General features: G+C 40.6%; 2 protein-coding genes across 7 annotated transcripts in view; both read right to left on the reverse strand.

The window, feature by feature from the left end:
* sulf1 (sulfatase 1) overlaps positions 1-12,702 on the reverse strand; it is a 91,463-nt gene extending 78,761 nt beyond the window's left edge. For 3 of the 6 annotated variants that reach the window (XM_073487798.1, XM_073487794.1, XM_073487800.1), the window contains exon 1: positions 12,613-12,702. The gene's annotated coding sequence lies outside the window, so the exon portion shown is untranslated. The other 3 variants (XM_073487796.1, XM_073487795.1, XM_073487797.1) reach the window with 2 other exon arrangements.
* A 3,391-nt stretch (positions 12,703-16,093) lies between these two features.
* Positions 16,094-25,113, reverse strand: part of c19h8orf34 (chromosome 19 C8orf34 homolog) — a 65,691-nt gene continuing 56,671 nt past the window's right edge. The window contains exons 12-15 of the mRNA XM_073488560.1: positions 22,160-22,665; positions 19,938-20,034; positions 17,365-17,403; positions 16,094-16,551 (exon numbers count right to left, since the gene is read on the reverse strand). Coding sequence (XP_073344661.1) covers positions 16,544-16,551; positions 17,365-17,403; positions 19,938-20,034; positions 22,160-22,665 — 650 coding nt within the window. The 3' untranslated portion in view covers positions 16,094-16,543. The remainder of the gene's footprint in view (positions 16,552-17,364; positions 17,404-19,937; positions 20,035-22,159; positions 22,666-25,113) is intronic.

The raw sequence follows: 25,113 nt of genomic DNA on the forward strand, positions 1-25,113 counted from the left end.
TCTGAATATTAGCTTTGAAAAAAGGTTTATTTTCCACCATTCATATCCATCCCTTATTTTCATAGCATTAAATGGGTACATTTAGCCTGATGATCATGAAACAATATCTACAAGAGGAGAGATGACATCAGCTGTCGAGACCTATTGAGTTTTATAGAAAACAAAAACAAATATGCCAACAATGTGCTAGAGGTCTCTCAATCAGCAACAGTATGTTTATCTTAATAGAAAATGCACATTAATACTATTGAAACATCCAGTGCGCAGCTTTGTCAACACTAGCGAGAAAATGTTTCTTCAGGTGTTTCAAACTTGTCATTTAATGAGAAAAGTGTATCTACCACCCCACGGTAATAAAACCATAAATATATTACATTCAAAATATTTTGATAGGTTCCTATTGGCTCTCAAAAGTCAAATATGACCTCATTTTATCTGAACGCTTGTTCACAGCACACAGAAAAAGGATGTTACAAGATACTTTATCAATACACATATTATACTCTTTACAGAACTTATCAAATATCTTAAAATAGGTACAATATATCTACTGAAACCAAAACCAACAAAGACAGCAGTTAAACTGGGAACTGACTTCCTTTTCCATAGCTACCACCTGTGCATACAGCTTAAAAATTATGTACTCAATAGCACACGGACAGAGCAAACTCTCAGCCGATCTGAGGAGGTGGTGTTTGTATAAATCTAGGAGGACAAGTCCCTGTTGATCCCACCACACCCACTGGTTTCCTCTCTGAAGGGCCTGGAAGGTAAATAACAGCAGGACAGAGATCATTCTAACTGCTGCGCTCCTTGACCACAAATGCAACACACACACACACACACACACACACACACACACACACACACACACACACACACACACACACACACACACACAGGCACACACACACACACGTGTATCAACCCCGCAAATTGCACGGCCTGTACCCACTCTGCCTCCCATCCTCTGACATTCTTATCACCTTCCCCCGCACAATCTGACTTCCTTGATTTCACAAGCCTTGTAAACAAACACGCCAAATGCTAACATTGCATAACCCAATCGGCGACCCTAGCCAAATGTCGCCTCCACACGCATATACACACACACACTTGTCACACTTGTCCATAATGAGGGAGAAAAAAATATGTAAGTGCTCCCTGAGCTCTGATTCAGGCATCCGCAAATTTGCTTATCATTCAATATATCTGTCACTGAAATGTTTCCCCCTCCTCGCCCACATTCCCTTCTTCTCCTTCACTTTCTTGGCCAACAGGTCCTTCCATCTGTTAGCCAGCTGGTGGAAGAGGAGGATGGGGGGGTGGGAATGGAGGGAGAGGGGACGGGGGCCTGCTCCACCCGGCGGTTTGCTGCTCTCAACAGTCTAACTTTCTCCCACTGACTGTAATGACTCTTCTGCGGGTCTCATTAGGGCCTGACCCAGCACTGGGTTCACCTCCCTGCATGATGTCACATCCAGGCCACAGACATCCCAGTGTTGGATTCAGAGCACAATAACAAATCACTGACATAATGTTGATCCATAATGCAATATTACTCTTGTGTCACCTGACAAAAATGACCAATTACTGTATGATAAATTAGTTGGACCTTGTTTGATTTTATTGCATAAATGTTGAGGAAAACACATCACCAGATAGCTTGGTTTCTTAAATCTAACTGGAAGCAAGCGGTTGCACGCACATGACTTAGTTAATGATAGTATGACTTGAAATGGCTCTAATTCAACCATCAGCTCTGATTAGGCTCTTTTCTGACGCACCAAAGTAAGCAACAGTGTCCTGCTGAATGAACTGAAGTCTTTTCTTCCTCCTCCTCGTCTCCATTTCTGCCTCTGCCTCTCCTCTGACAGATAGGTTCAGGGCAGGTCTGGGGGTCGACATCATGTAACCTGACCCTGCCCGGCGCTTGCTCTCTCTCTCTAATGATCTTGGCGTCACTCCCATTCCCAATGTTGGTTTAACCCGATGTTAATGTGCCCATTTTGCACTTCTGAAACAAAGTTCTGTTCCACTGGGTCGAAAATACATCTAGCCTCTGTCACCTCTACCGCCCAACTGTGGTTTTTAAGTAGCACTATCTTACAAGAGAAAGAATGCATTTATACGTCTGAAATCATGTATGTTATTGCTTGACTAAGTAGGCAAGACATAGATGATAGAGATAGATAGACCAGGCCTGCTTAGGGAAAGCCGAGGCTATACCCTAACTGACAGTGATTGTTAACATCCTCCATTACATATCTCTTACATAGCAAAAATCTGTTATTTTCTTCATCTGATGGTTATGATAAGTCATTCTACAATCACTGCCACTTTCACAAACAAGTCTACTACCATCATGAACTGAAAGGAAAAAATGTGTTTAAAAGATTGCACAGATCAACTGTACCACCTCACTTCTACAAGATTGGTTTTCAACTCTGAACTGTTCCTAAATTCCTAAATGAACAAACAAATAAATTAATGTGAGAAAAAAAACAAAAACACCAAGAATTGGCAAAAAAATCAGAAAAAAAATATACACACCATACACTGAAAACTGCCTAGTTGTGCAAATCAGGCAATATTACTGTAGGAGTGATACCCAGAGCACCAGTGATTGCTTGTTCTGTCCAAGTATGTTTCCAGGGACAGTTCCAGACCTGTATTGCCATGGAAACTGTCTTGACCTTTCACCCCTGGTCGTGCTACACCTGTCAGCAAGTCACAACTGCACCGTGGATTCCCCTCCCACCCCCATTTAACCGTCACTCCTGAAATACGTAAACTCCTTCAGTTGGTGCAACAACTCAACCCTGAAGGCGAATGGGAATCTTTAACACACTAGAACCATCCTTGTCAACACCAAAAGAGCTTAAAACTACAGTAGGTGCATTTGGTAAGCTGCAGTATTTAGGTATGAAGATTTACTTTTACAGTGGAAGGAGAAATCCCATCAGTACATGACGCTGTGTCAATTGGCTTGGTGTAAGAGGACTATCTCTGCATCTCCCGTCTGTATGTATCTTCTTTTAAACACCAATTACACTCCCAGCAAATCCCCATTTTCTCCCCTGGACTAGCCACGTTATCATGGAAGAGGAAACTCTGTGCCCCTGTGACCCTGGGAGTAATGCTGTCTTGCTAATTCAGCTTCTGGCTGGGTCTCCTATAGCAAATGAGTCCCAGGCATGAGGCCAGATGACAAGCAAATGACTAACACCTACTGTATGACAAAGGGAAGCATGGACTATATTACTTTGGTGGATTTGGAAACTTTTGTCTGTTTTGATGTTAGCCATTTGTATCTGTGGCATTTCCTGTTGAGAAATTTAAAAATTATTATTGTTGAGAGCGTTTTCATGCCATTTCTAGTTGATTTAAGTCCACCAACACCTTTATTCACCTATACCTTTATTTTCTAAAACCAATGTAGTGTAATAAGGTAGATTAATCATCCTGTGGTGGGAAAGATCAGCAGACCATTCATGGAAAATCTGTTTCAGCACTATCTCTCCTATTAATGCACGTTGCTATTAACTTCAGATATACTGAGTTTGCCCTGTCCATTAAGCCAAGAACAGTTTCTTGGATACAATTCATGGAGATGCACTTCGTTTCCCTTTGAAAATGTGCTGCTGTTCTGTGAATCTCTGCATGGTTCTCAAGAGAAATGCAGAAGTACTCAGAGTGGAGAGAAACAAACCCAGATGATTTCTATGGTCCAGGCTTTGAAGTTTTATGGTAGTGCGGCTCTACCGAGCCTCAGAGGGCAAGGCCCGGACGCGCCTGAGTTGCATTAGACAACTATGGGACAGACCACCATTTTATATCAATCTACCACATGCTCTGGACACACATGCGCATGGTCAGTAAGTTCATTAGGATCTAAAAACATGTTTTCATTCCCAAAGTCAAAGGAGAGAGCAATTGGTGACAGCATGGGCCATTCACATTATATTGACCTCATCTCAACAAACCCCCAACACAACTTTCGCTGCCTGTCTCCCACATCCTATTCAGACCATGTTGGGTGAAAGCCCTAAGTCTTCCCTCATTCAATAAGATGCCTGTCCATTCTAGCTGAGGTTTCCATGTCTCTCCAAACACAGAGAGGCTAGGTCACAAGAAAAGTCCACCAGAGAGAAATCCCATCTGTGTCCTCATCCATTCTGCGGGTCTGGACATGAGCAAACAGCTTGCTTTGACCACCCTGGCAACCCTTTTCACTTCACACTGGCAAAACCATTTGAGTCTACACACACACAGATACACACAGACACACACTGAATCAGAGTTCTTGACGGCAGACCCTCATGAATTGAGAGAGATAAACATTTTAGTAGTCGCACACAGATCGAGACTTCCTGGCTCTTTGTGACGCTGGAAGCAGAGCCATCTGAGAAGCCTGGAGATACTGACAGAAGGAGACCCCATTTTATGAACAGGGCAGAGCTCTATGGACCAAGAATCTTTAAAAAACATTGTGTTTAAATGGCACGCCTTCAACTATGGCTCAATGAGGATATATTTGATGTTTGCATATGGTAATAATCGTCCAGACATACAGACTTGGCTTATTTCAAAACAGGTTCAACAATCTTTAATGTGGTGTATTAAAATAACATATTCAAGATCTGCAGATAAACATTAATGCAAGAAATCGTGGTCTAAAACCAATATCTTTTTATCTTTGGTATTCCACTGGTAACTTTAAATGTTTTTTTACTAAGCAAAAGGAGCTTTGAAAATGCTGCCAAGCTATTGTTTAGTCTAAGTTGACTTCATTATTGTAAAACCTAAATATATTTTCCTATGTTGAAGTTTGACCAGGTCAAAATTAAACAGAACAGGTGCATAATTTGTCAGTGGTCATTCTTTTTTAAATGCAAAGGCTGCCTCCTTCTCAGTTCAAAGCGTCATTCCTCTTTCAATTACATGTCACACAGACAGAGCAATGCGATGGGAAAGTTCAGTCCTCAATTGGGGAGTTTGCTTGGACAGATTGGACAAATATTTCTTTTGTGTGGTCGTCTCCTCGCCTCTGTTCGGCCCTGACAGCCACAGAAGAGGGAGTGAACAATCCAAACTGCACTACATTATGCGCTGGGTGGCTGTTCTGTCCAAGACACATGGCTGTCTCACCAGCTGCCTGTCTGTTTACACTTCACCACTGGCCGTAGGTATCAATTAGGTTCATGGGCGAGAGGAGACCAATAGTATAGCACAGGCAGAATTCAATTTTCTAACTATACTACATTTTCCATGTAAAGGTTCTTGCCTCACAAGAGAAAAGCATGTCTAGATAAACTGCAGAAAGGCCAGCAACATGATGAAAAAAGTACAATAATCTATTTTGACATCATGCTGCAATAAAAAAAAAATGGTTGAATGTTATTCAAAGACATATAAATACAAAGCACCAATTTATTTTCAATGATTATTGTTTTTGACATTAACTAGGAACACTTGGAAAACAGATACAAATTCCCATCCCTCGATCCAACCCACTCTATCGTCTTTTTATTCCAAACAAAACTCCTGACACAGTAAGACAACATCAGATGTCTTTTGCACCATATGGGGCTATCTACAGAGTCAGAGGCTCTGTAATAGCACACCAACTGCAAGTACAAAACAGCAGCCAAGACCACATGTTGCTGTAAATCAAACCCTGACTGCTCTTTCTCTGTCAGCGTCTGACATCCAGCACTAAAGGGCAGGTGATACTATTATGATCACTTCATAGTCTTGCTCCACATCCTGCTCTGCAAAGAGGAGACAGATAGAGGTGGTAAATCTGACCAGGAAGGGGGAAAAAAAGTCTTTATAGATGTTTAAACCTTTGTTTATCAATGGAAAACAGGACCAAGTAAAAGAGTGACCGGCTGCTGAAATTCTTTTACTTAGGTGAGTATCTTTAACTGGCAACATACAAGGTTTTTGCTTTAAGAAATCATTTGGAAGTAAATGTTGATTGCACAATGTAATGGCTACACAATAATGACACCATTGGCGTTTATAAACCCTATAAACCTCGCTTTCATTGCGCAATTTTGTCTGCCATCGGGCATAAAATTTCCTGGGAAAATGAAGGCTGACTGTCAATCCAGTCAAGCTGGCAGCCTGGCACCATTTCTATCTGCTTTCATGTCTCCATTATAGGCTAACTGAATAAAATGAGTCATGTTTTGTTCCTGTGTTGAGGATAATGGAAAACTATTTTCATCTGTTTTACCTCAGGGTTTTTTAGGTAAAACAGACAGAGAGCATAGTGAGTGTGGGTCAGCTGATCATTGCTCCATACCATTAATGTTAGGTCTCTGAGGGACAGCATAAAAAGTATTCACAACATTCAACCTGTGGCCTACTTCACGTTCATCTCGCAAAGGTCATTATTTAGTCATCAAATAAAATGCTTGCAACAGCTTGAATTTCACTCTTACACTCGAGCGTGTGCCTGCTGTAGAATGGCTGGGTGCTGCACTGACCCTGCAGTTGAGTTCTTCCTGTTTTTTTCCATCATCATTGCATTAATTAACATTTTAAAAAAATACAATTTTGACATGTGTGAATCGATTCTGAATCGAGACTCTTATGTCTATCTTCCTTTATCTTTATCTTAATTTTTTAATGTGTAAAATGTCCATCATGATCTCCCATACCCAAAAATGACATCTTCTAATGTTTTGTTTTGTCTGACCAACCATGAAAAATCCAAAGATATTCAGCATATACAGTATTAAATCAACTAATCGTTTCAGCTTTGGTAGGACTATTACAACAATGTAATAAAAAGTGTTATGCTTTCCCAACTTGTACAATGTTAAAAAAAAAAAATATATTCTAGCACGGGAATCGATTTTTTAACAAAAATCTCACAAAAGCAATAGCAGTTGTGCATTATAACAATATAAACATAATAAGAACCTTTTGATCTACACTGTAGGAAAGGGACTCGAGCTTCTCACCCTTATTTTGTCACATCCCTCTGTAGACTTCACATTGTAGCCTTGAAATTCACAATCTAAAAAGAGACTAAAATTATAGTCTGTATCAAATCCTATCAACTGTGAAAATTGTGTGTTTAAGAGGACATTAAGCTATCATTATGATTTTCTAACGAGGGACTTTCGGTCTTTCAGCAGAAACTAGACATGTAATAACAACAGGAGATTAATGACCAGAGCCGGGCCAGGGCTCAACATGAAGGGCCCTACCAACTAGGCATGTCATCACAAACACTCATAAGGAGATCTAGTTAGCCTCCTTCAGCAACATCATCTGTGCCCTCTTGTGGAGGGCTGGCACAGTTCAACCTCCTCACACTTCTTCACTGCCTGTATCTCCCTGTTTGATCTGTGGCAAAAAGACCACAGCTGCTGGCAATATACATTTTTCAACAGTCATTCTAACCTCTTCTCTCAAGTTGCTCTTCTTTCTTTTCTCCCTCAAAACTGTTGGCAAGTCCCAAGCACCTCTCAGCTTCATGGAAATGTATCAGAGAAACTAGTATCAGCCTCAAAACCCCTCATTGTTTGGCCTAGACTTGAAAGACTTGAAAGACTCTTCAGCGTGCAAAGCCCAACCATGAGCTAAACTCTCAGTGACATCATGGAGGAAACCAAAAATTGCCTGGTTATCAATGATTTCTCTTCATTCATTCATTCATTCACTGGTCACTCTTTGACATGAGCCAAAGTGCAACATAAATATCAAAAGCAATTTGTAGGGGGGTTCACAGGCAGATTCTGCCCCACTGAGATGACACAAGAGACAGAGGATGATTCAGATGAGTGTTAATCTTATAATGGGAACAATTAGAAAGTAGAGAGAACATTCAGAACACAGAAGTCATTGGTTGTAATCTTGAAATGATTTTCTTGTAACAAAAACAGTTTAAGGCTCATATTCAGTTCCATGACTTAATCATTTGATAAATGCCTCTGTTAGTTTGTTAATGTAAACTTGAGAGATCCAAGCTTAATGGATTATTGAGTAATGGTTAAGAGAGATTTTCAAAGGCTGTAAATCTGGCCTATTCAGCTACTTTTTTACAAGGGCCAGATCTGAAAAAGGTGAAGTACCAAGGGACCAGACAGGGTGCTTTCATATCAGGAAACCAGGCCTGGATCCGAGTACACTCGACCCCCAAAGTCCAGTTCGTTTGATTAGCATTGTCGCAAACCAACTAGATGCACACGTAGGTGCACACTAAAGTCAATACGAAATTACTAATGTGCATTATAAAACATTAGTACCTAATGTGAAAACACCCTTACATTCCCCATTTCTGATCTGTAAAGCTAGGAATTCAAATGTTAACAATGCACTTTTAGTTTGTTTTTGTCCACTTTGTTTAATAGCTTCACATTTGAAAAAAGAAACATGTATACGAAAGTAAATAAAACAAATGTACCTTTGTAATCTAACAAAATGCTTTCAGTTTGATTCTTGTAAATTTCCTCTCCTTAAACAGCCTGGGCTAAACTTTTAAATAAAATAAGAGTTTTTTTGTGCTTAGCATCAGACATAACTAATGATTGGGTTAATCAGCCTTCTAACAAAATGATTAAAAGAGCCGGAATGAGGTTGTTAAAATGGGTCTGCTGTAAATGATAAAGTGAGCAGACCACTTAGTAATTCTTACATTATAGGACTTCAACTGAGATGGCCTTTATGGCTAATGGATATGCTCTCTTTATGAAAGCTTATAATCAGTGTTATATTCATTCTATATAGAGTGATGATGTTTCTACCCATTCAGCGAAAAAGTTGTTTTGGATACCAAAAAGTCGTGTTTCCCCCTTATCCAATAAATCTATTTTATTTTCATGTTCACTCTTGCGCTGCCACCAATGAGATCATGTACTATTAAGTCTGTCTGCATGCTTATCCTACAGCACATATAGTATAGGCTCACACTTGTGGGTTACACAATTTTACAAGATTGTACTTTTTTTTTTTACCCACTTCTCTAGATCTTTGTGGTCCCTACTTAATAACAGATAAAACAGTGTGGCAAAAAAAAAAGCTCCAATGTCGACCATTGAGGTAGCCTACCTGCTGTGAAACCTTCTGACACAACATTTTCTTTTGAGTGAAGTCTATTCCCGAGGTTCAAACAGCCTACCGAGGTTTCAGAGGTACTCAATTTGGATAAACACTACATTTACAACCTTTTGATTGAAATGGCTGTAAATAAAACAGAAGTTTAAGCTGTCCTCAGGGTGGATAGAGTGAAAAAACAATCTGGGACAGCTGGTTTAGACATCCAATCATTCTTTGTTCAAAATCATAAAACTGAACCCCAGAAAATGGAAAGCATTTTCTAAAGCCAGAGCAAAAACACTTATGACTCAGACAGGATTTCATCCTAGCTCTGCCGTAAAAAGTGAAGAAAGAAATCCATCTTCCTTGTATGTTGATACTCTCAACATCTTAAGCAAATCATGGAGAATTCCGTCACAACAACAAATGTGACTTGTTAATGTTCCGGTCCGTCCATCATGCTTCGGTTCAACCGAGCTGAAGCCAATGTATCATGACCCCTGAATAATTCCATCTCGCATTGCATTGCTGGGAAATTGAGATCAGACTTTTGGCAGTGCCGGTCTTTGATGAGGGGAAACAGCGTCATTTGGGTGATTGGGAAGGAAGAGAACCAAACACTTCCAATGTTACTCACATTGCGACAATTAATCTGTCCTTTGCCATTTCCCCTGTTGTGACCTACAAGCCAGTGGCCCTTAACAATAATCAACTGAGTGAAGCTAATGCTGATGACAGGTATGTGCAAAAAGAAAGGCAACAAAAGGCCACTTATACACTACTTGCCAACAGAGGGACATGATACTCAGGAGGAGAGAGCGGAGGAAAAGAGAAAAGAGAAGAGCAGCAGGTGTGAAGCAGCTACAGCCATCAACCTTCATCTGGCATTAGTACAGACGTTCTCTGGTCACCCCTGGTCAGATATCCATTAGAGGCTATTGAACAGAGCCGATCACACGTCTCCTCCCCTCCCGACTGGCCAGTAACAGCATCATCATTCAATCCTACTCCACCCTTTTCCTGCATGCTGTCCCTTGGAGTCCTGATGAAGAAACATAGAGACTACAAAAGTGATATTATTGCCAAACTAAATTATTCAATATTATTTCTACCGCTTACGCAGTTTTTGTATGAGAGTTTAAGAGCAACGGGTTATCTGGAACCTGTAAGGGTGATTGCTTAAGCGCTTAAGAATTCATTACAGCCAGAAGAGAAGGAAAGGAACAAATGAAAGCAGCATTTTGTGAGGAACACTCTTGAATCCGTTTCAAAGATCACTCCATTATTTAAAGCCTCTGCACAGGCAATGAGCAATGAGCTAGCAAGGTTTTGCTGAGGGCAGACACAGATGTATCCAAAGTGATTAGCATATCAATCCTTATTATACACAATGCCTTGGTATACAACTGCATTTTCTTATGTAATCTGGCAAGCTAGACATGACAATTTATTAGCATTTCATGCCTAAAATCTCTCCAGCTAACATCCAGTAAATATTTATCACCTCCCTTCAAACAAAGAGACAGTGACATGACAATCCTTTTACAGGAATATGAAATTTATTAGCATCTGGTTGAAGAACTGATGTTGGTTTAGTGTTCTCGGATTCTGTTTGATTGGCGATGCGAATCACACAGAAGATGATTTTCATTTGATATTTGGCATGACGATGAAAAGTTTGTTGCTACAGAGGAAATTAGGGTGAATCTATAAAAGGTGGATCAAAGATCTAAAGCTCAACAGATAGATCTAACCCAGCCATCCACCAGCGACCTCTGGCAGACGGCTTTGATTAATTGGTTAAGACATAAAAAAGTACGCTGGCAGCCAATTAGAATAAAGCTGCATGAGATCATGTAATAAATCACAGCTTGAGTAAAAAGCCATGTGCAGACTCAATAAATTCACTGCAACTTTATATGTTAATGAAAACATAAAAGAAAAAAAAAAGCTCTCTTGGAGCACAGGATAGTGAAACCATCAACTCCTACAGTGAAACAAAATCCGCAGCAGTGGAGGTGTTCCACGTTACCCTGAGGCAGCTTGAGTTGGATATGGAGAGAAGGTAGTTTGACAATAGGTACACATATGATCAGGTTAATGTCACTGCCACAATATTTTGTTTCAATCCTCTCCAGACAGGAACAAAACAAATCCGCAAACGCAAACATTTCCAAGACATAGTGCACCACCAGACCAAGATAATGAGACTAACGTGAGCACAAAGATTCTCTGGACCCAGAGACAAGCACCAAGTCTGGATGAGTCATTTGACCCAGGTCTAAGCCTCACCCACCACAAGGCCTGTGTGTAACACACATAGAGCCCAGCCTTTGAAAAGATCCCCAAGCGTCTGCAACACTGACCACATCACGGTCATGGAGAAGAACCATGAATTAGTCTGTGAGAATGAAAAGGGAGATACAGAAGAGACAGCTCAGACTACCATTCTCGCCCACTAAGGTCTCACAATTGAACCCGAAAGTGCTCCTGGGCCGCCTGTGACTGTTACAGAGATTTGACAGAAAAGCCTCACAATCAGCCAGAGATCACAACAGGATTTCTGTTTATCCATCCACTATGTAATCCTTTTGGATTTTCCTAACAACTCTTTGGAACAGCATTATTATACATGATGTTCCAGAGGATCATACAAGCATTTGCTAATCCCAGTAGTGATCTTTTTCTTTCAAACACAACACACCAAGGGGGATGAGCCATTTCCATGTCATTTATCATAAAGATTCAGATTGACAACAGGATCTTTATAGAAAAAGCATTAAACAAACAAATGTCTCTACAACTATATCATGTGTAGTTGTAAAAGGGAAGGCCAATAAACTGCCACGGCAAACCAGCTGAAAATGTTAGGAAAACCATTCAGCTAGGAAAAACATAACACTTGTTTAATACAGACAGTATGTCCTTCAACACTTCACAAGTCCTGCCAAGCCTAACAGCCTCAACTATCCACACAACAATGATGGATATCTTCTGGTTTACAATGTTGGGGTAAAGATGGTCAAAGACTATTTTCATTCTGCTGCCTGAGGTTTAAACAGCTCATGCTCTGAGGGGAAATAGATTTAAGATGTGTTCCTAATACTTAAAAAGATAACGTTACATGCTTCAACTATAACATGTAGTATTCTTACATTTGCAATAAGATGTTGGATGGATAACTAATGTTATCACCGCATAAGCTGAGACTGCCATGTAGCTACAAAAGCTAATTAAACTCTATGTGGTGACATCTCTTGCTCAACACTTACAAAATGGGCCAAGCCTAAGTTTACAACATGAGTGAAGGTTACATGTCTCTTACTGAGAAATTAAGGAACATTTTAAACAGCAAACGAACCAACAAACAACATAAAGTTAGCTTAACCTAGCTTACCTTCAAAATGTCCCTTCTCTTGGAACTTGAACGTGGCATCGACGTCGTTTGACTTCTTCAGCTGATAAAAGTTTAACTACAGAGCTAGTTGCGCGTTTTTCTCAAATAAATTTACCAGCCAAACTTTTAAAAAATCCTGTGGGTCGTCAAACACTTACCTCTGTTCTCAGGATATCCCAAGAAAGCTCTTACAACAGCCAAATACGCAGGTCGCGCAGATGAAGGTGTTTTATCCATTTATCCAACTTGTTCACTCACATTAAAATGGCCGCCGGAAGTGGGCAGCAATAAGCTTTCACTGCTTCAATCCTGTCATCAAGAAGAAGATGAGGTTTTACTTGTTGGCATATTTTACAAGTAAGGACATTTCCTCCTGCCACATTTAGTTCAAGGAACAGATTTTAAACAAGGTTTTTTCATTAGTGTGCAGCAGATAATTTATTTTTCATTCTAGCTCGATGGTCTCTTCCAAATCTGGAAATGTCTTCAAAACAGCAGCTGATTTTGTCAAACAACCTGTGCTGTGTTTTTGCCTCTTTGATTTGAAAGTAGTTCTTACTACAAAATAAAATGTAAAAAAGTTTAACAAAATACTTTCTTAAGATTGGAGTAATAGTAGACTAGTTGTTCCAGCGGCGCACAGCAGTTCAATACTTCTGTGCACATGAACAAGTCAGCTCCAACAACAAGATATGACATTGGTCAGACTTGCACTGTTAATTTGGTTTTTTACTGCATCTATGAATGTTTATTACTTCACATTTTCTAAAACAAAGTGAGCTGCTGTGGTGCTGAAACACTTCAAATAGCAGCACAGCCACAATTTTACTTAGATGTTGTTGACAGACTTGAAGAAGTTAACAGCTAAATAACAGTGGATGGTGATTTCATTATAGCTCTGTGAGAGCAGGCAGTTCACTTGAAAGAACAACGAAACAAAATCCAGATTGTTGATTATGTTTTAAATTACCATGAAATTCAACCACACAAACCCCTCGTCGGTCGTGTAGAGGAGCTCTGACAAAAAGCGTTTAATAAAGATCTTCTCCATAATCATACATGGTGCAGTGGGATTGTTTTTATTCAGATTGCAATCTCTCAATATAGTCAGAAAAATGTATGGACAAAAATGTGTCAACATAAGTTGGCCTTTTCTTTTCAAGCAGTGTATGATACTGACTTTAGATGCCTTCAAAGCATACCTCACTTCCACCACAGATTTATTTGTGCTGTACGTCAGGATAAATCCCAGTCTGTTCAGTTGTAAATTAAGACCTGGGTCAGTCTGCTGACCATTGGTGGTGGTCCAGATCTCCCAGTAAGTGCAGTGATGTCTGCCGCTGTTCCTGGGTGGCCCCTGCAGTTGCTTTGAACGGGCCTGTCTGCACAGTAAACATACTTTAAGAAGATATTGGAGGTTCATACCATAGAGAGGTATTAATGTTATGAAACTTGATCTGCCTGATTCTCAAGAACATGACATATGTGATTGATAAAGATGCTGCGTGAGCTGAATGATAATATATGAAGAATCACAATCATCTTTGGAATAATCAAGAAGTCATATGGCTATAATCTGACATATGATACAAGCTGTGGCAGAAAAAAAGTATCAGTAATGGTCACACCATTTCATCTTTATAAGTTGTGACACACTGAGACATTCACAGATACACAGAAGGGAGGAAAAGCATCAGAGCGCAGTCTTTGTGTGACATCTGTGGCAGTAATTTAAGTCTTCATCGCCCAAACTGTCTTGTCGTATTCCAGACCTCCTCGTGCCTTGATATTTTGCTGACATAACAAATGAGAAACTGGAGGAGACATATGAACTCCGAGAAAATATTGATAGTATAAACGGAGTCAGTGCGCTGGTGATATGTGGAACAAGAACAGATGGCAATCACACTCTCAAATCCAACAAAGTGAAAATGGAATATGAAATGTGAAAATTGTAATTTCCCCTTCTCTGACAGGAAAATATTGTTTATAGTGATATAAAGATTATATCAAGGCACCACTGTGACGCGATTATGCCATGCCCCGAAAATTCTTCCACAGATCTTTCGAAACCACATCCCTTTCCAATGAGCACATGATGTGCTAAAATACATGGGACATGAATCCACATACCATGTTTTACAGGATGGGGTTTTCAGTGATTAGTCTTCTCACACATCCTTTTACAGGAATCGGCCTCAGTGAAATGAGAGCGGAGAGTCGAGTAGTTTTGTTGACCACATCCCGAGAGACAGACTGAAAAGTTGGCACTGCGGGGTGTACCATACCACAGAACTCAGCAGGGTTCGAATGGAGGGATCAGACTGCGTCGGGCTGGAGGGTGTGCTCATCGCTTGTGTGTGTCTCTGGAGATGACGTCGTAGACAACCACAGTTTAACCAACACGTGCCCAGGCAAACACACAGGAGAAATGTAGTCATGGTCAGAACAGATTTCGATGTGTCTGTCAGCACCACAGTACATGTGAGACACACAGTTAGAGGGATCGTGTATCTAGGAAAGACTGGATTAAGCAGAGACTGTGTTGAGGCAGTTTTAGTCAATAACAATGTGTTTTTCAGTGAAACAGTGGATGAGTGTTTTTGTGTTTTTACAACCCAAATTCCCAAAAAGTTGGGACACTGTGTAAATAAAACAGAATGTGATAATTTGCTAAACCTCTAGTTTGACATGATCTCAATTGAAAACAGTGCAAAGGCAACATAATTCATGTTTAAACTCATTAACTTAATTGTTTTGCTTTTTAAAAATGTGCTTAATCTGAAATTGATACTAGCAACATGTTTCAAACAGTTTAAACAGGGGGAACAATGGACTGGAGTACTCAAAAAACACCTGTTGAAACATTCCAAAGGTAAACAGGTTTATTTGCAACAGCTGATAGTATCATGATTGGGCATGAAAGGGGCATCCTCCAAAGGCTTGGGGGCAAAAATCTGGTGTCAATATTGGAGGAGGCAATTACATGATTTTTTTTCAAGAGCAAATCCAGAGGCGCACACTAAAAGTAGTGCTGTAACTCTGCTAACGAACACTATGTCACCCAACCAGCTGAGGAACACTACATTGCGTTGGCAGCTTCACTTTTTGACTCAAAAAGACTCTTTTCACGCCAGACACTCTGACTCATCAAAGCAGGAAAAGCACAGGTGGAATACATAACATTAACGATGGCTGCATTCCATTTAGGTGAGCCAGGGGCAGTCAGGGCACTAGTATTGTGCATGCTCACTCATGCTGGGACACTTAATAGAATGGAGCCATCGTTAACGTTATTGGTCACACCTGTGCTAATGTATGCCCTGAAAAGGGTCTATTCAAACAGCTGCAGATACGGTTATTGCGGCTAGCTAGCAAACATAAGCTAGCTATATATGTGTTTTATTGTATTGAGTGGTAAAGTGAACAAATTGTAAAAACGATATTACTACAGGGGCTGGGGAACACTTTTAAAGCTGCTGTAAGTAAATTAATTTGCAAATGATTGCATTATGCTTTTTCAAAAATATATATTTTACAGTGTCTCAAGATTTTTGGAATCAGGGTTGTATGTAGGATCTAAATATGTAGGAAGCACACAAGGTGAAATACATTAGGGTCAAAAATCGAATGAGGACATGTGCACCAAGTGATTTTAATTAATATAACAGCATTCCTTGTATTCCCTCCACAACTTGCGTATTTGCTACTTGTAAAACACTACATCTTTTAACAGTGCATATCAATAAATGCTTTCTTAACATGGGTGTGCTGCCCTCACAATGGGAATATGCCTAGAAAAAGAGTCCGTCAACAACAAAATGCATCTGTTTCAGGACTCCACATGGAAGTTCAATAGCATGCTAGAGAGCAAACAAAAATAAATGTTATATTCCATACTCTGAAGTTATATTTTCACATTTTATCATACAGTTACAGTACAATGTTTATGAAATATCTGTGAAAAAGTATACAATCTTCTTTTTTCATTCATATGAATTATAAAAATAATTGTCTCTGTACACATATTCAAAATGTCCAGTGGTTTGCATAATAGTTTGATGGGATCAATGTCTCTGGTCTTCGTCACTATAGGCCTGTGAAAAATGACAGACATAAACATCAGTCTCCTAGAAACCAAAATCAGACACATTTAACCACTAATAAGAATAATAACCGGGGTAATCACTCTGAAACGGCCATTTAATATTTGAACATGTCATAGACAAACATGGGGTGGAAAATGAGGCCTGCTGCTGCCCAGTGTAGGCTCCAACGACCATATTTCACAATAACTTCTGGGAGAGCAGTGATTGGGGTGACTTAAGCAGCGAGCTTTGAGTTTGGTTGCTGTGGCAATACGCTGGCCTCTCTGATAGCCAAGCAGCAGCAGCAACAGCATGCTCTCAGATCTCCCTCCAGACTGGCACACTGACACTGGGAACTGTGGGCACCTCCAGAGCCACAAGAAGGAGAACCGCAGACAACCTCAAACCAGACAGACTTTCTCCTTCTCCCAAATGTTGACGCTGAGCGCTGACGCTGTCTGCTGCGTGTAAACTCAGAACCCAAGTGACTTAATGGAACTGGGCAACAGCGTTCCCGTCTCCACACATGGCCAGCCTCCACCAATCACATTTCAGAGCCACTGTGCCCTCCATTTAGCCTGTAACTGTAATTGAATGGACCATAAATGAAGGTGGAGGCTTCTACAGCAAGTCGCCAATTGGTAGTTATTTGGGTAACATGTTGTGGCTCTCTGCAAATGAGGTCATTGACAGACATCGAGGCTCTCTAAACTTAACAGACAGTTGCGCACAATGGCAAAATTGGTTTCTGGTGATTCAAATAACGGAGCACATTCTGGGGTTAGTCTGTCTCTGTGGGGTTTAGACGGTTCAGAGTCTCACCTGAAAACACAGATCTCTTGTTGGCATCTCGCGCACCACCTGTGAAAAAAATGAAAACAGACTTTTAAAAAAAAAAAAAAAAACCCTTTTAGAGTGTGTCATGTAACATACAGATTAACTTCCACTGTACAGTTCTTTGTAATTCATTAATGTGCTGAGTGGGACAACCACAGGCATTAGCAACAAAAGGGTTAGGAGTGAGAATGAGGACAGACTGCTTTCATCCCCACTGTGGTATGTGTGGTTGTTCCATTGTGGAAGTTTATAGAATAACAGGAAATAGCTATGGATTTTTTTCCCCCATTATTTAGCTCTCACCACACTTGGCGCCAGCAAAGTCACATCTGCTGTGATACTGAGAACAGGGTGTCACTGTGCTAATGAAGTGAGCCCCACCCCATTCACAGACACACAGGCACATACAGGTACATGGCTGGACTCAAACATCAAGAGCAAACCACTTCATGGACAAACATCTCCAAACTCAGGTTTAAAATTTGGTGAGTTAGCAAGCAATAGAAGATTTATCTGATTGTTACTCAGTTCCTCTGGGGTCCTTCCTGTTTGTAGATTATACTTTAAGAACAATCTTAGTTGCTCGTATGTGATTCAACTATTTCATAGGTCAAAAAATTACCCCTGAAAAATCAGATTAAGGGTGGAAAATGCTCTCGGAAAACAATTTTAATGTCATACCCTGACTAATACAATCACTCACACGCTTATTACACACACTTACACATGCACACACACAAAAACATACAAACCAGATTACAGCAAACAGTCCTGTGGGCCCTCTCTCACGCCAGAAAGTGCTTTGTCACGTCTTGTGGCTGTTGGGTCTCTTTTCCTCCGTCAGTCTCTCCCTCCCTGTGTCTGATCCACCTCTAATTCAATGTGCGGCTCATATCCTTTCTCAACATGCCGTTACTGCTGCCAAGGCTTTAGAGCAGGCCCCCAGGGGCTATTAGGAAAATTTATCCATTTATTTTGCAAGATACACATTTGGCAAAACAACGAGCCTCTAGAGAAACTTGTCAGGAGGGTTATATTTCCATGTGACAACCATTTCCCTGCTTGATCTTTTGTTTGACTGGAATTCTTGTGTCATAACGTCAGATGAAAGCTGTCTTGTTGAGTCACACATGCACTTGATTTTCAGTTTGAGTAGCTGATGTTGACGCTTTGTTTACTGAGAAAACAGGGCTAAGTTAATTTGAGAACATTTCTGAATTCACGGCATATATAATTTTTCTGACTCAATCATAAATTAACTTCAGAGTTGGCATTTTTGCGCCAGTAGTGGTTGGATTTACATATTGCAATGCCAGCCAGTCTGTTGCTTAGGCCTTTGCTCCGTTTGCCCAACCAACACGTTGGTTCAGATCAAGAATCTTGGTCTGATTACAATGAATTTTGCCTGAAATTTGTCAATGACAAACTCTGTGGTCCAGAAGTTATCTCTGACGTCTAAACTAAACTGACGTCTAGATGTTCATAGAATTAAGTATGGAAGTTCATTGTCCCGAGAGGATTAGTCAAAATGTTTTTGGCCACTATGTGACATCTAACTAGGCCAAAGTCAGGGTAGATCACCATCACTTGCAATGAGCACATTGGTGTTCCCCAGATCATGAACCTTTAGCATTGTGGACTTTCTTTACACTTCTGAGCTTTCCGCTTCAAACAATTAACATCGCAGACCATATCCCATAATAAGCTAATAAATTATAAACTAATATAAAAACATTCCTAATCCCAGGCGTAAAAAAAACCCCTATTGATTTTAATGGGCCTATGTTTTTTAGCGCTTCCATCAGGACAAATCTTACACTTTAATTCAGAGGATCAGAGAAGTTGCATCATATATTACCAATATTAAGAGAGCATAAATTTGTCAGTTTGTTAGTGGACCTCAGTGATTTGAGAACTACAAGCCTCTGACAATCAGACCATTTTGCCATATACAGTCATGTGATTTATGGACCAGAACATTCAAGGAGGTCTGATCTATTTCTGTCATGTTTAAAGCCAGAGTAATGTGCTGTACTGTATCCCAGCCAGACCACTACTATGACAAGATTTACGACTTAAAGAAAGAACCGTTCAAGTCTATTGACTGGATCTTGATCGAGATGTATCTCTTACACGATGCCAGGAAAGAACATTTTACATGACATAACATTTCCCCCCTATGAGACCCCCCAGGATTTCACCCAACTGTGAGATGTGGAAATTTTCTCGCGTCAGCCCTTATGCTTCACCTCAAAATTTTACAAGAAATATTCGCACATTAATCGTCACTTTTTAATAGATCTATAGCCGCGTTGTTACTCACAGTCGTAAAGTGAATTAACTCACGTCTTATAAAGAAAAAAAAAAGTAGGAAGGTAAAAACATTAGAGCTGCAATTTGTCAGATTTGTGAAGTGTGGATTCAACTGAGTGGCTTTGTGGAACGCACAGCAACTCTCTCTAGTAAAGAGAACCTGAATGAGGTGATAAATAATCAAATGTACAGTTTAAAAAAGAAGGAAACTACAGAAGGAAGGAAGGGCAAGGCAGGTTACTCACTTTTATCCTGCTCTGGAGGCTCCAGGATGTCACTGTCTGTGTCACTGGGAATATGCCAAGGCTGTCTGATGGCCTGTAACTGCTGGTAAAACTCATCCTGATGTGGAAAAAAGAACAAGAATAGACATAATGGAAGACATGAAAAACAAGGCCTCTCTGCTAATGTATCCATCTGTTCATCTATTCAAGGTCTTGCAGTGAATGTAAAGCAAACGTATGGAAACAAATATGGTATTCAGATTTCAAACATTGAATCTAAACTAATTTCAAAATGTCATCAAACAGTTTGCGGTTTTCCTCATCCTGTTTAGGGCTATGATGGTATTACATTACAAGTGGCAATGAGCCCATGAAATGGAGCAGCATCATATTATACTTAAGGTGCAGTATGTAAGAGTTGGCCACATGTCAATTCATACTCCAAATCAATAGGGGGCAGCATATCACCAGAATAACTGCTAACTGAGGCTTACTGTAGCTGCCATTAGCTAGTTAGCTCAGTTAGCCATGCAGCTAGCGGTCTGACCTGGAAGCTCGGAGCATTGTGAGAGTGTTGGTGTTTACACTGCTAGTTAAGGAGCTTTGGACTGTGACGGGCCAGTGCTAGCCAGTTAGCATGATCTTCAGTAAATATCTTCTTTGCATTCTGTTTATAATTTTAGTTATTTTTTTTATTTTTTTCAACTTGTTACATGTTGCACCTTTAATTGCCCTGCTGAAGAAAAAACATCTTAGACCAACCAGGCTGGTTAGGCTGGATGACCAGCTAGACCAGCTTGGTAAAACAAACAACACCAGCCTAACACCAGCCAAGACCTATGTAAAAACCAGCTACCATCTTAAGCTGGCCTAAGCTGTTATTTTCAGCAGGGTCTTCAGGACAAAACTTAAGTAAAATAAAATGGCCCATGCTACCTGCAAAAGCCTTTTTTGTCTTATTTTTGAATGGTGGGATGACAGAGCCCCGATCCTTGAAATAACTGCACAAGTAGTCAAGAAGTCATTCCTGTACATCCAGTATTTAAAAAGGTTCAGGATTTCATGACTCTCTAAGCAGGCCTCCTTTAGGGCCTTTAGTCCTTCTACATGGGACCAGGTGGCCTCAATAAAGGCAGACTCGGTGCACTGGTGTTGTGGATAATCTCACTAGGTGTCAACTAGCATAACTGTCAAAGAGTATACGGAGGGACTGCAAAATCCCTGCCCACTATTAATAAAGCCTTCAAAAAGGTCTCATATTTAACAGCGCCGCTGTTAAGTAAATCATGAAAGCAATATAAGAAAGAAATCCCATTGAAAGTTCTCCTTTTATGCCAGAGTCATTTTTCCGCAATGAAATGACATACTACTGTATGGACCTCCCTGGCTCTCCAGTAAACCCCACACGAAGAGTGCGTGTATGTGTGTGCGTGAGGGTATGCACATGTGTGATATAGTGTGTTCTGGTGCTCTCAGTCATAATCTTTATGTGTAAAGGCTCTCGTGTTCTACAGCCAGCTTTACTTGGGCAGCGAGCCTGTTTGACTGTCAGCACACAAGTTCACGCTCACCATAATAAACATTACAAGTTGGAGTGATTTTCAAGTCCATGACCCAAAGTTTAAGACAGTTTTACTCACACAGTGTGCTTGATCTATTTCACAGGAGATAAATCTTACACATGAGGACTAGCTAAGATGTAATATGTAGAATTTAATGACACACCATGGAAGATACTGTGTCAACAAAAGGAACAGATCAGTATTTTGGCTAATGCACTTATTCGCTTTCTGACCAAAAGGTAGACGAGTTGGTTACAGCTTCGGTTTGTCAGCCAATAGTATAACGTCGTCGGTATCACATGGTATCCGTGTTTCATCAGCAAACAAAAACTGTGTTGGTAGTTGCCAGTTTTGGGGGGGAAAAAACGGAAGAAAGGCTGAATTCACAGTGTGCTCCCAACATACTGTCCTGATGTTAGCTAGCTTTAGCGAAATTAACTTTAGCTAGCGTAAGCAACATTAGCTAATGCATAAACTGGCAACCACTTGAGGGGGCAGATGATTTGAATAACAGCTGTGTTGTCAGTCTTCTCATGTAACTCTCTGAAACAAAGTGTGTAAACACATTTCCCAAAAATGACAAGGACACTGTCATGCATTATTGCTTGTATAATCTTTGAACAGTGAGCAACAAAAGGTGTTTTTGATGATTAATGTTGAACTCTCAGTTTTGGTTCTTACCTCAGACAGATAGGCCCGTAGGCTGGCACCAAGGCTGTCTGTAGTGCTTAGTCCAGGAGGGGTGAGCAGCGGTCGGGGGTGCATGGGCTGACTTGTGGGTGTCACAGGGCGGCTCCGCGACCTCCTGAAGGTCACCTCTTTATGAGATCCAGGGTTAAAGGTGGAGCGTGTCAGTAAACTATTTGGGGTCAGAGGCCTGCTGGGCGTTCTGGGGGTTTGAGTCCGGCTCCCGGGGTTGCTGGGAGATTGAGTTCGACCCATGACCAGGGAGGTGGGCTTGGGGCTGAGCAAAGGTAGGCCCACACCACAGGGCTTGCCTGAGAGACTGCCGCCTGAGAGGCTGCCGGCTGGAGACTGGGGTCTAGAGAGCAGGCTGGTGAGAGGCAGTGTGTCGGGTAGTGTTCTGTGGCGCAGAGGGGTGTGGAGCAGGCTACTGTGCGGATTATTGGTGCTCCGAGTGGTCATTTTCCCTACTTCTGCCAGCTTGGCCAGGTCCTTCTCAACCTCTGGAGGAAAAAAGGGGAGATAATGCAAGTCAACATCCAGATTTCGATAGATACAGTAACACAAGGGTTGAGTGCTTATGATGTCCTCATTTAAATTCTATTTTTCCCCGACACATTTAAATGAAAATGTTGAAACTTGTAAAACAAATCCCATATAACTCTGGTTAATGGACTAAGAGATTCCGAGGTAAAGTCAGGCTTATTTTTTATGACCTATTCAGAGGCTGTGCTGTGAGGTTAGTATATGTCCGACAAGACTGATGATTCATGAACTTTACTGAGCATTAAAGTGGGCGAGACTGCTTGCTTTAATCCTTATTCTGGGCAATGATGACAATATTTATAGACCTTGTAAATTGTGGTGAATCCAGCTTCCTCTGTCAGAAAAGGTTCCAAGTTGATATACAGTACGTACAGCCTGGTAGAGAAATGTTCCTGTTACTGACAAAAACACATTTGTTTGCCTCACTGGTAGTCTCAAAAACATTTGTGTTTGTGAAAGTAGTGACGCTGCCAACTTCTACGATCAACATCTGGCTCATTTTTTCCGTGTTTTATGCCTTTGTCTAAGACCTTGGCAATTGGGATTCAACAAACCAGTCTGGGACTTATCATTTGAGAGGGATAATTTCAGGAATGACTCATCAGAGGGGAGTAATTTTTTGGATATGTGTGACTTTAAATAAATAACAAAAGGAAGCATGACAAGCATTTCACAAACCCTGACTTCCTTGTTTTTGAGAACACTGTGCTCACCTCCTGCACAAACAACATTTTTCCATCCATAAATGTCACGCATATGGTCCCATTCATTAACAAAAATCCAATTAGGATGCAAAGCTGAAAGTCTGCTTTGGGACATTACTTAGTTGGATTGTAATCTATTCCAGACTATTTTGTATACAATCCTTTAGGGATCAAATGCATTCAATTCTCTGACATGCATAATGTGATGGCTGTTTCTGTGCCTAATCAGCTCTGATTGCATGGAGGTCAACCTTAGACGCAATGCAGAGCACATACTGCTTACTGCCCTGCACACGTGCATTGTGTCTGTGTTGCTTTAACCCGAGTATACTCTACACATGTTACTTCTCTCAGTAACAAGAAGGTAAAGGTGCATGATACAACTTGCTGTTTGCTGGTCTAGCTCTGACTGTAAAATGGAAGATAATTAACTTTGTGGGATGTTCAGGGCACATCATAACATCAGCCCACAGTGATGGCAGTCCTGCAGTGTGTAACATTGCAAACCATAAAGAAACTTTGTTATGAAGTTGCAACATGTTCTCACTCCCAACTATGACACTGCCAACCCCTCCAGGGTCAGTTTTGCACGTGCATGGCTCTGCAGTCAAGTTAGCAACAATACATAATATACAACGCAGGGTTAGACTTTCAAAATAAAGTGCGCTGACAACAGTTCACATTGTATGATATATTACTGTACGACTTTTGGAAATTTTATTAACATTGTCAAATTGTCAGGGATGGTTAGGTTAAGGCATAAAAAAATAGATTGAAAAGATCATACTTTGAGTTAGAATAACGTATGTCACGTAATGTACACATCACTTAAGTCACATACATGTTATCAGTCATGTCATATACGTAGGTTTGCTTACTTATGTTACATAAATTAAAAAAACAAATCACTCTTGACTTTTGGTCACAAATGTGACGTTAACACCAGTCTCCGGAGGGGAAGTCCTGTGGATGATCCACCCAATCACCCCCTGGTTCGGACTTCTGTCACTCTTTATACTGTACTATTGCACTAAAGGGGCGCTTCAAGAAGTGACACTAGAGGGGTAACTACAGCGTCAAACTTAAGAAGTGTTGGGCCACTGACAAGGCTGCCTTATTTAAAGTGTTGGAGTGAAAACAGGCTGGAAGTTGATAGTCTGCATGAATGTGCATATCTTGAGCATTTTTAAATATGCCAATGCTCTTTACACTTAAGGGTGCAGCATGTAGGATCTTAGTGGCATCTAGCAGTGAGGTTGCGGATTGGACCCTCCCCTACCGGGGCCGCTCGAAAAAAGCTCAAGGTCCTCTCTATTGCCCATGTTTAGTTCTTCCACTCCGGTCTACTGTGGAAACATGGTGGTGGAAGAGGACCTGCCACCTCTGTAGGAATGAAAGGTTCATTCTAAGGTAATAAAAACACAACAATTCTTAGTTTCAAAGGACTATACACTAGTGAAAAACATAATTATGAATATTATATTCTATTTCTGCCCCTGAATCCCTCTAAAACTGCGAGCTTTTGCACATTTCCATATTATGCACCAATATACCAAGGCAAATTTCTATGTGAAAACCTACTCATCAATAAACCTGAACCCAAATCTGATAAACAGCTACATGGTAACCATGAGATTTGCTGGGGGTCCAGTGCCTCTGGATAGCAGTGAAATACTGACTATATACAGAAGAAATATTGGT

This window comes from Pagrus major, chromosome 19, assembly GCF_040436345.1.
Source record: "Pagrus major chromosome 19, Pma_NU_1.0".
Lineage (NCBI taxonomy): Eukaryota > Metazoa > Chordata > Actinopteri > Spariformes > Sparidae > Pagrus > Pagrus major.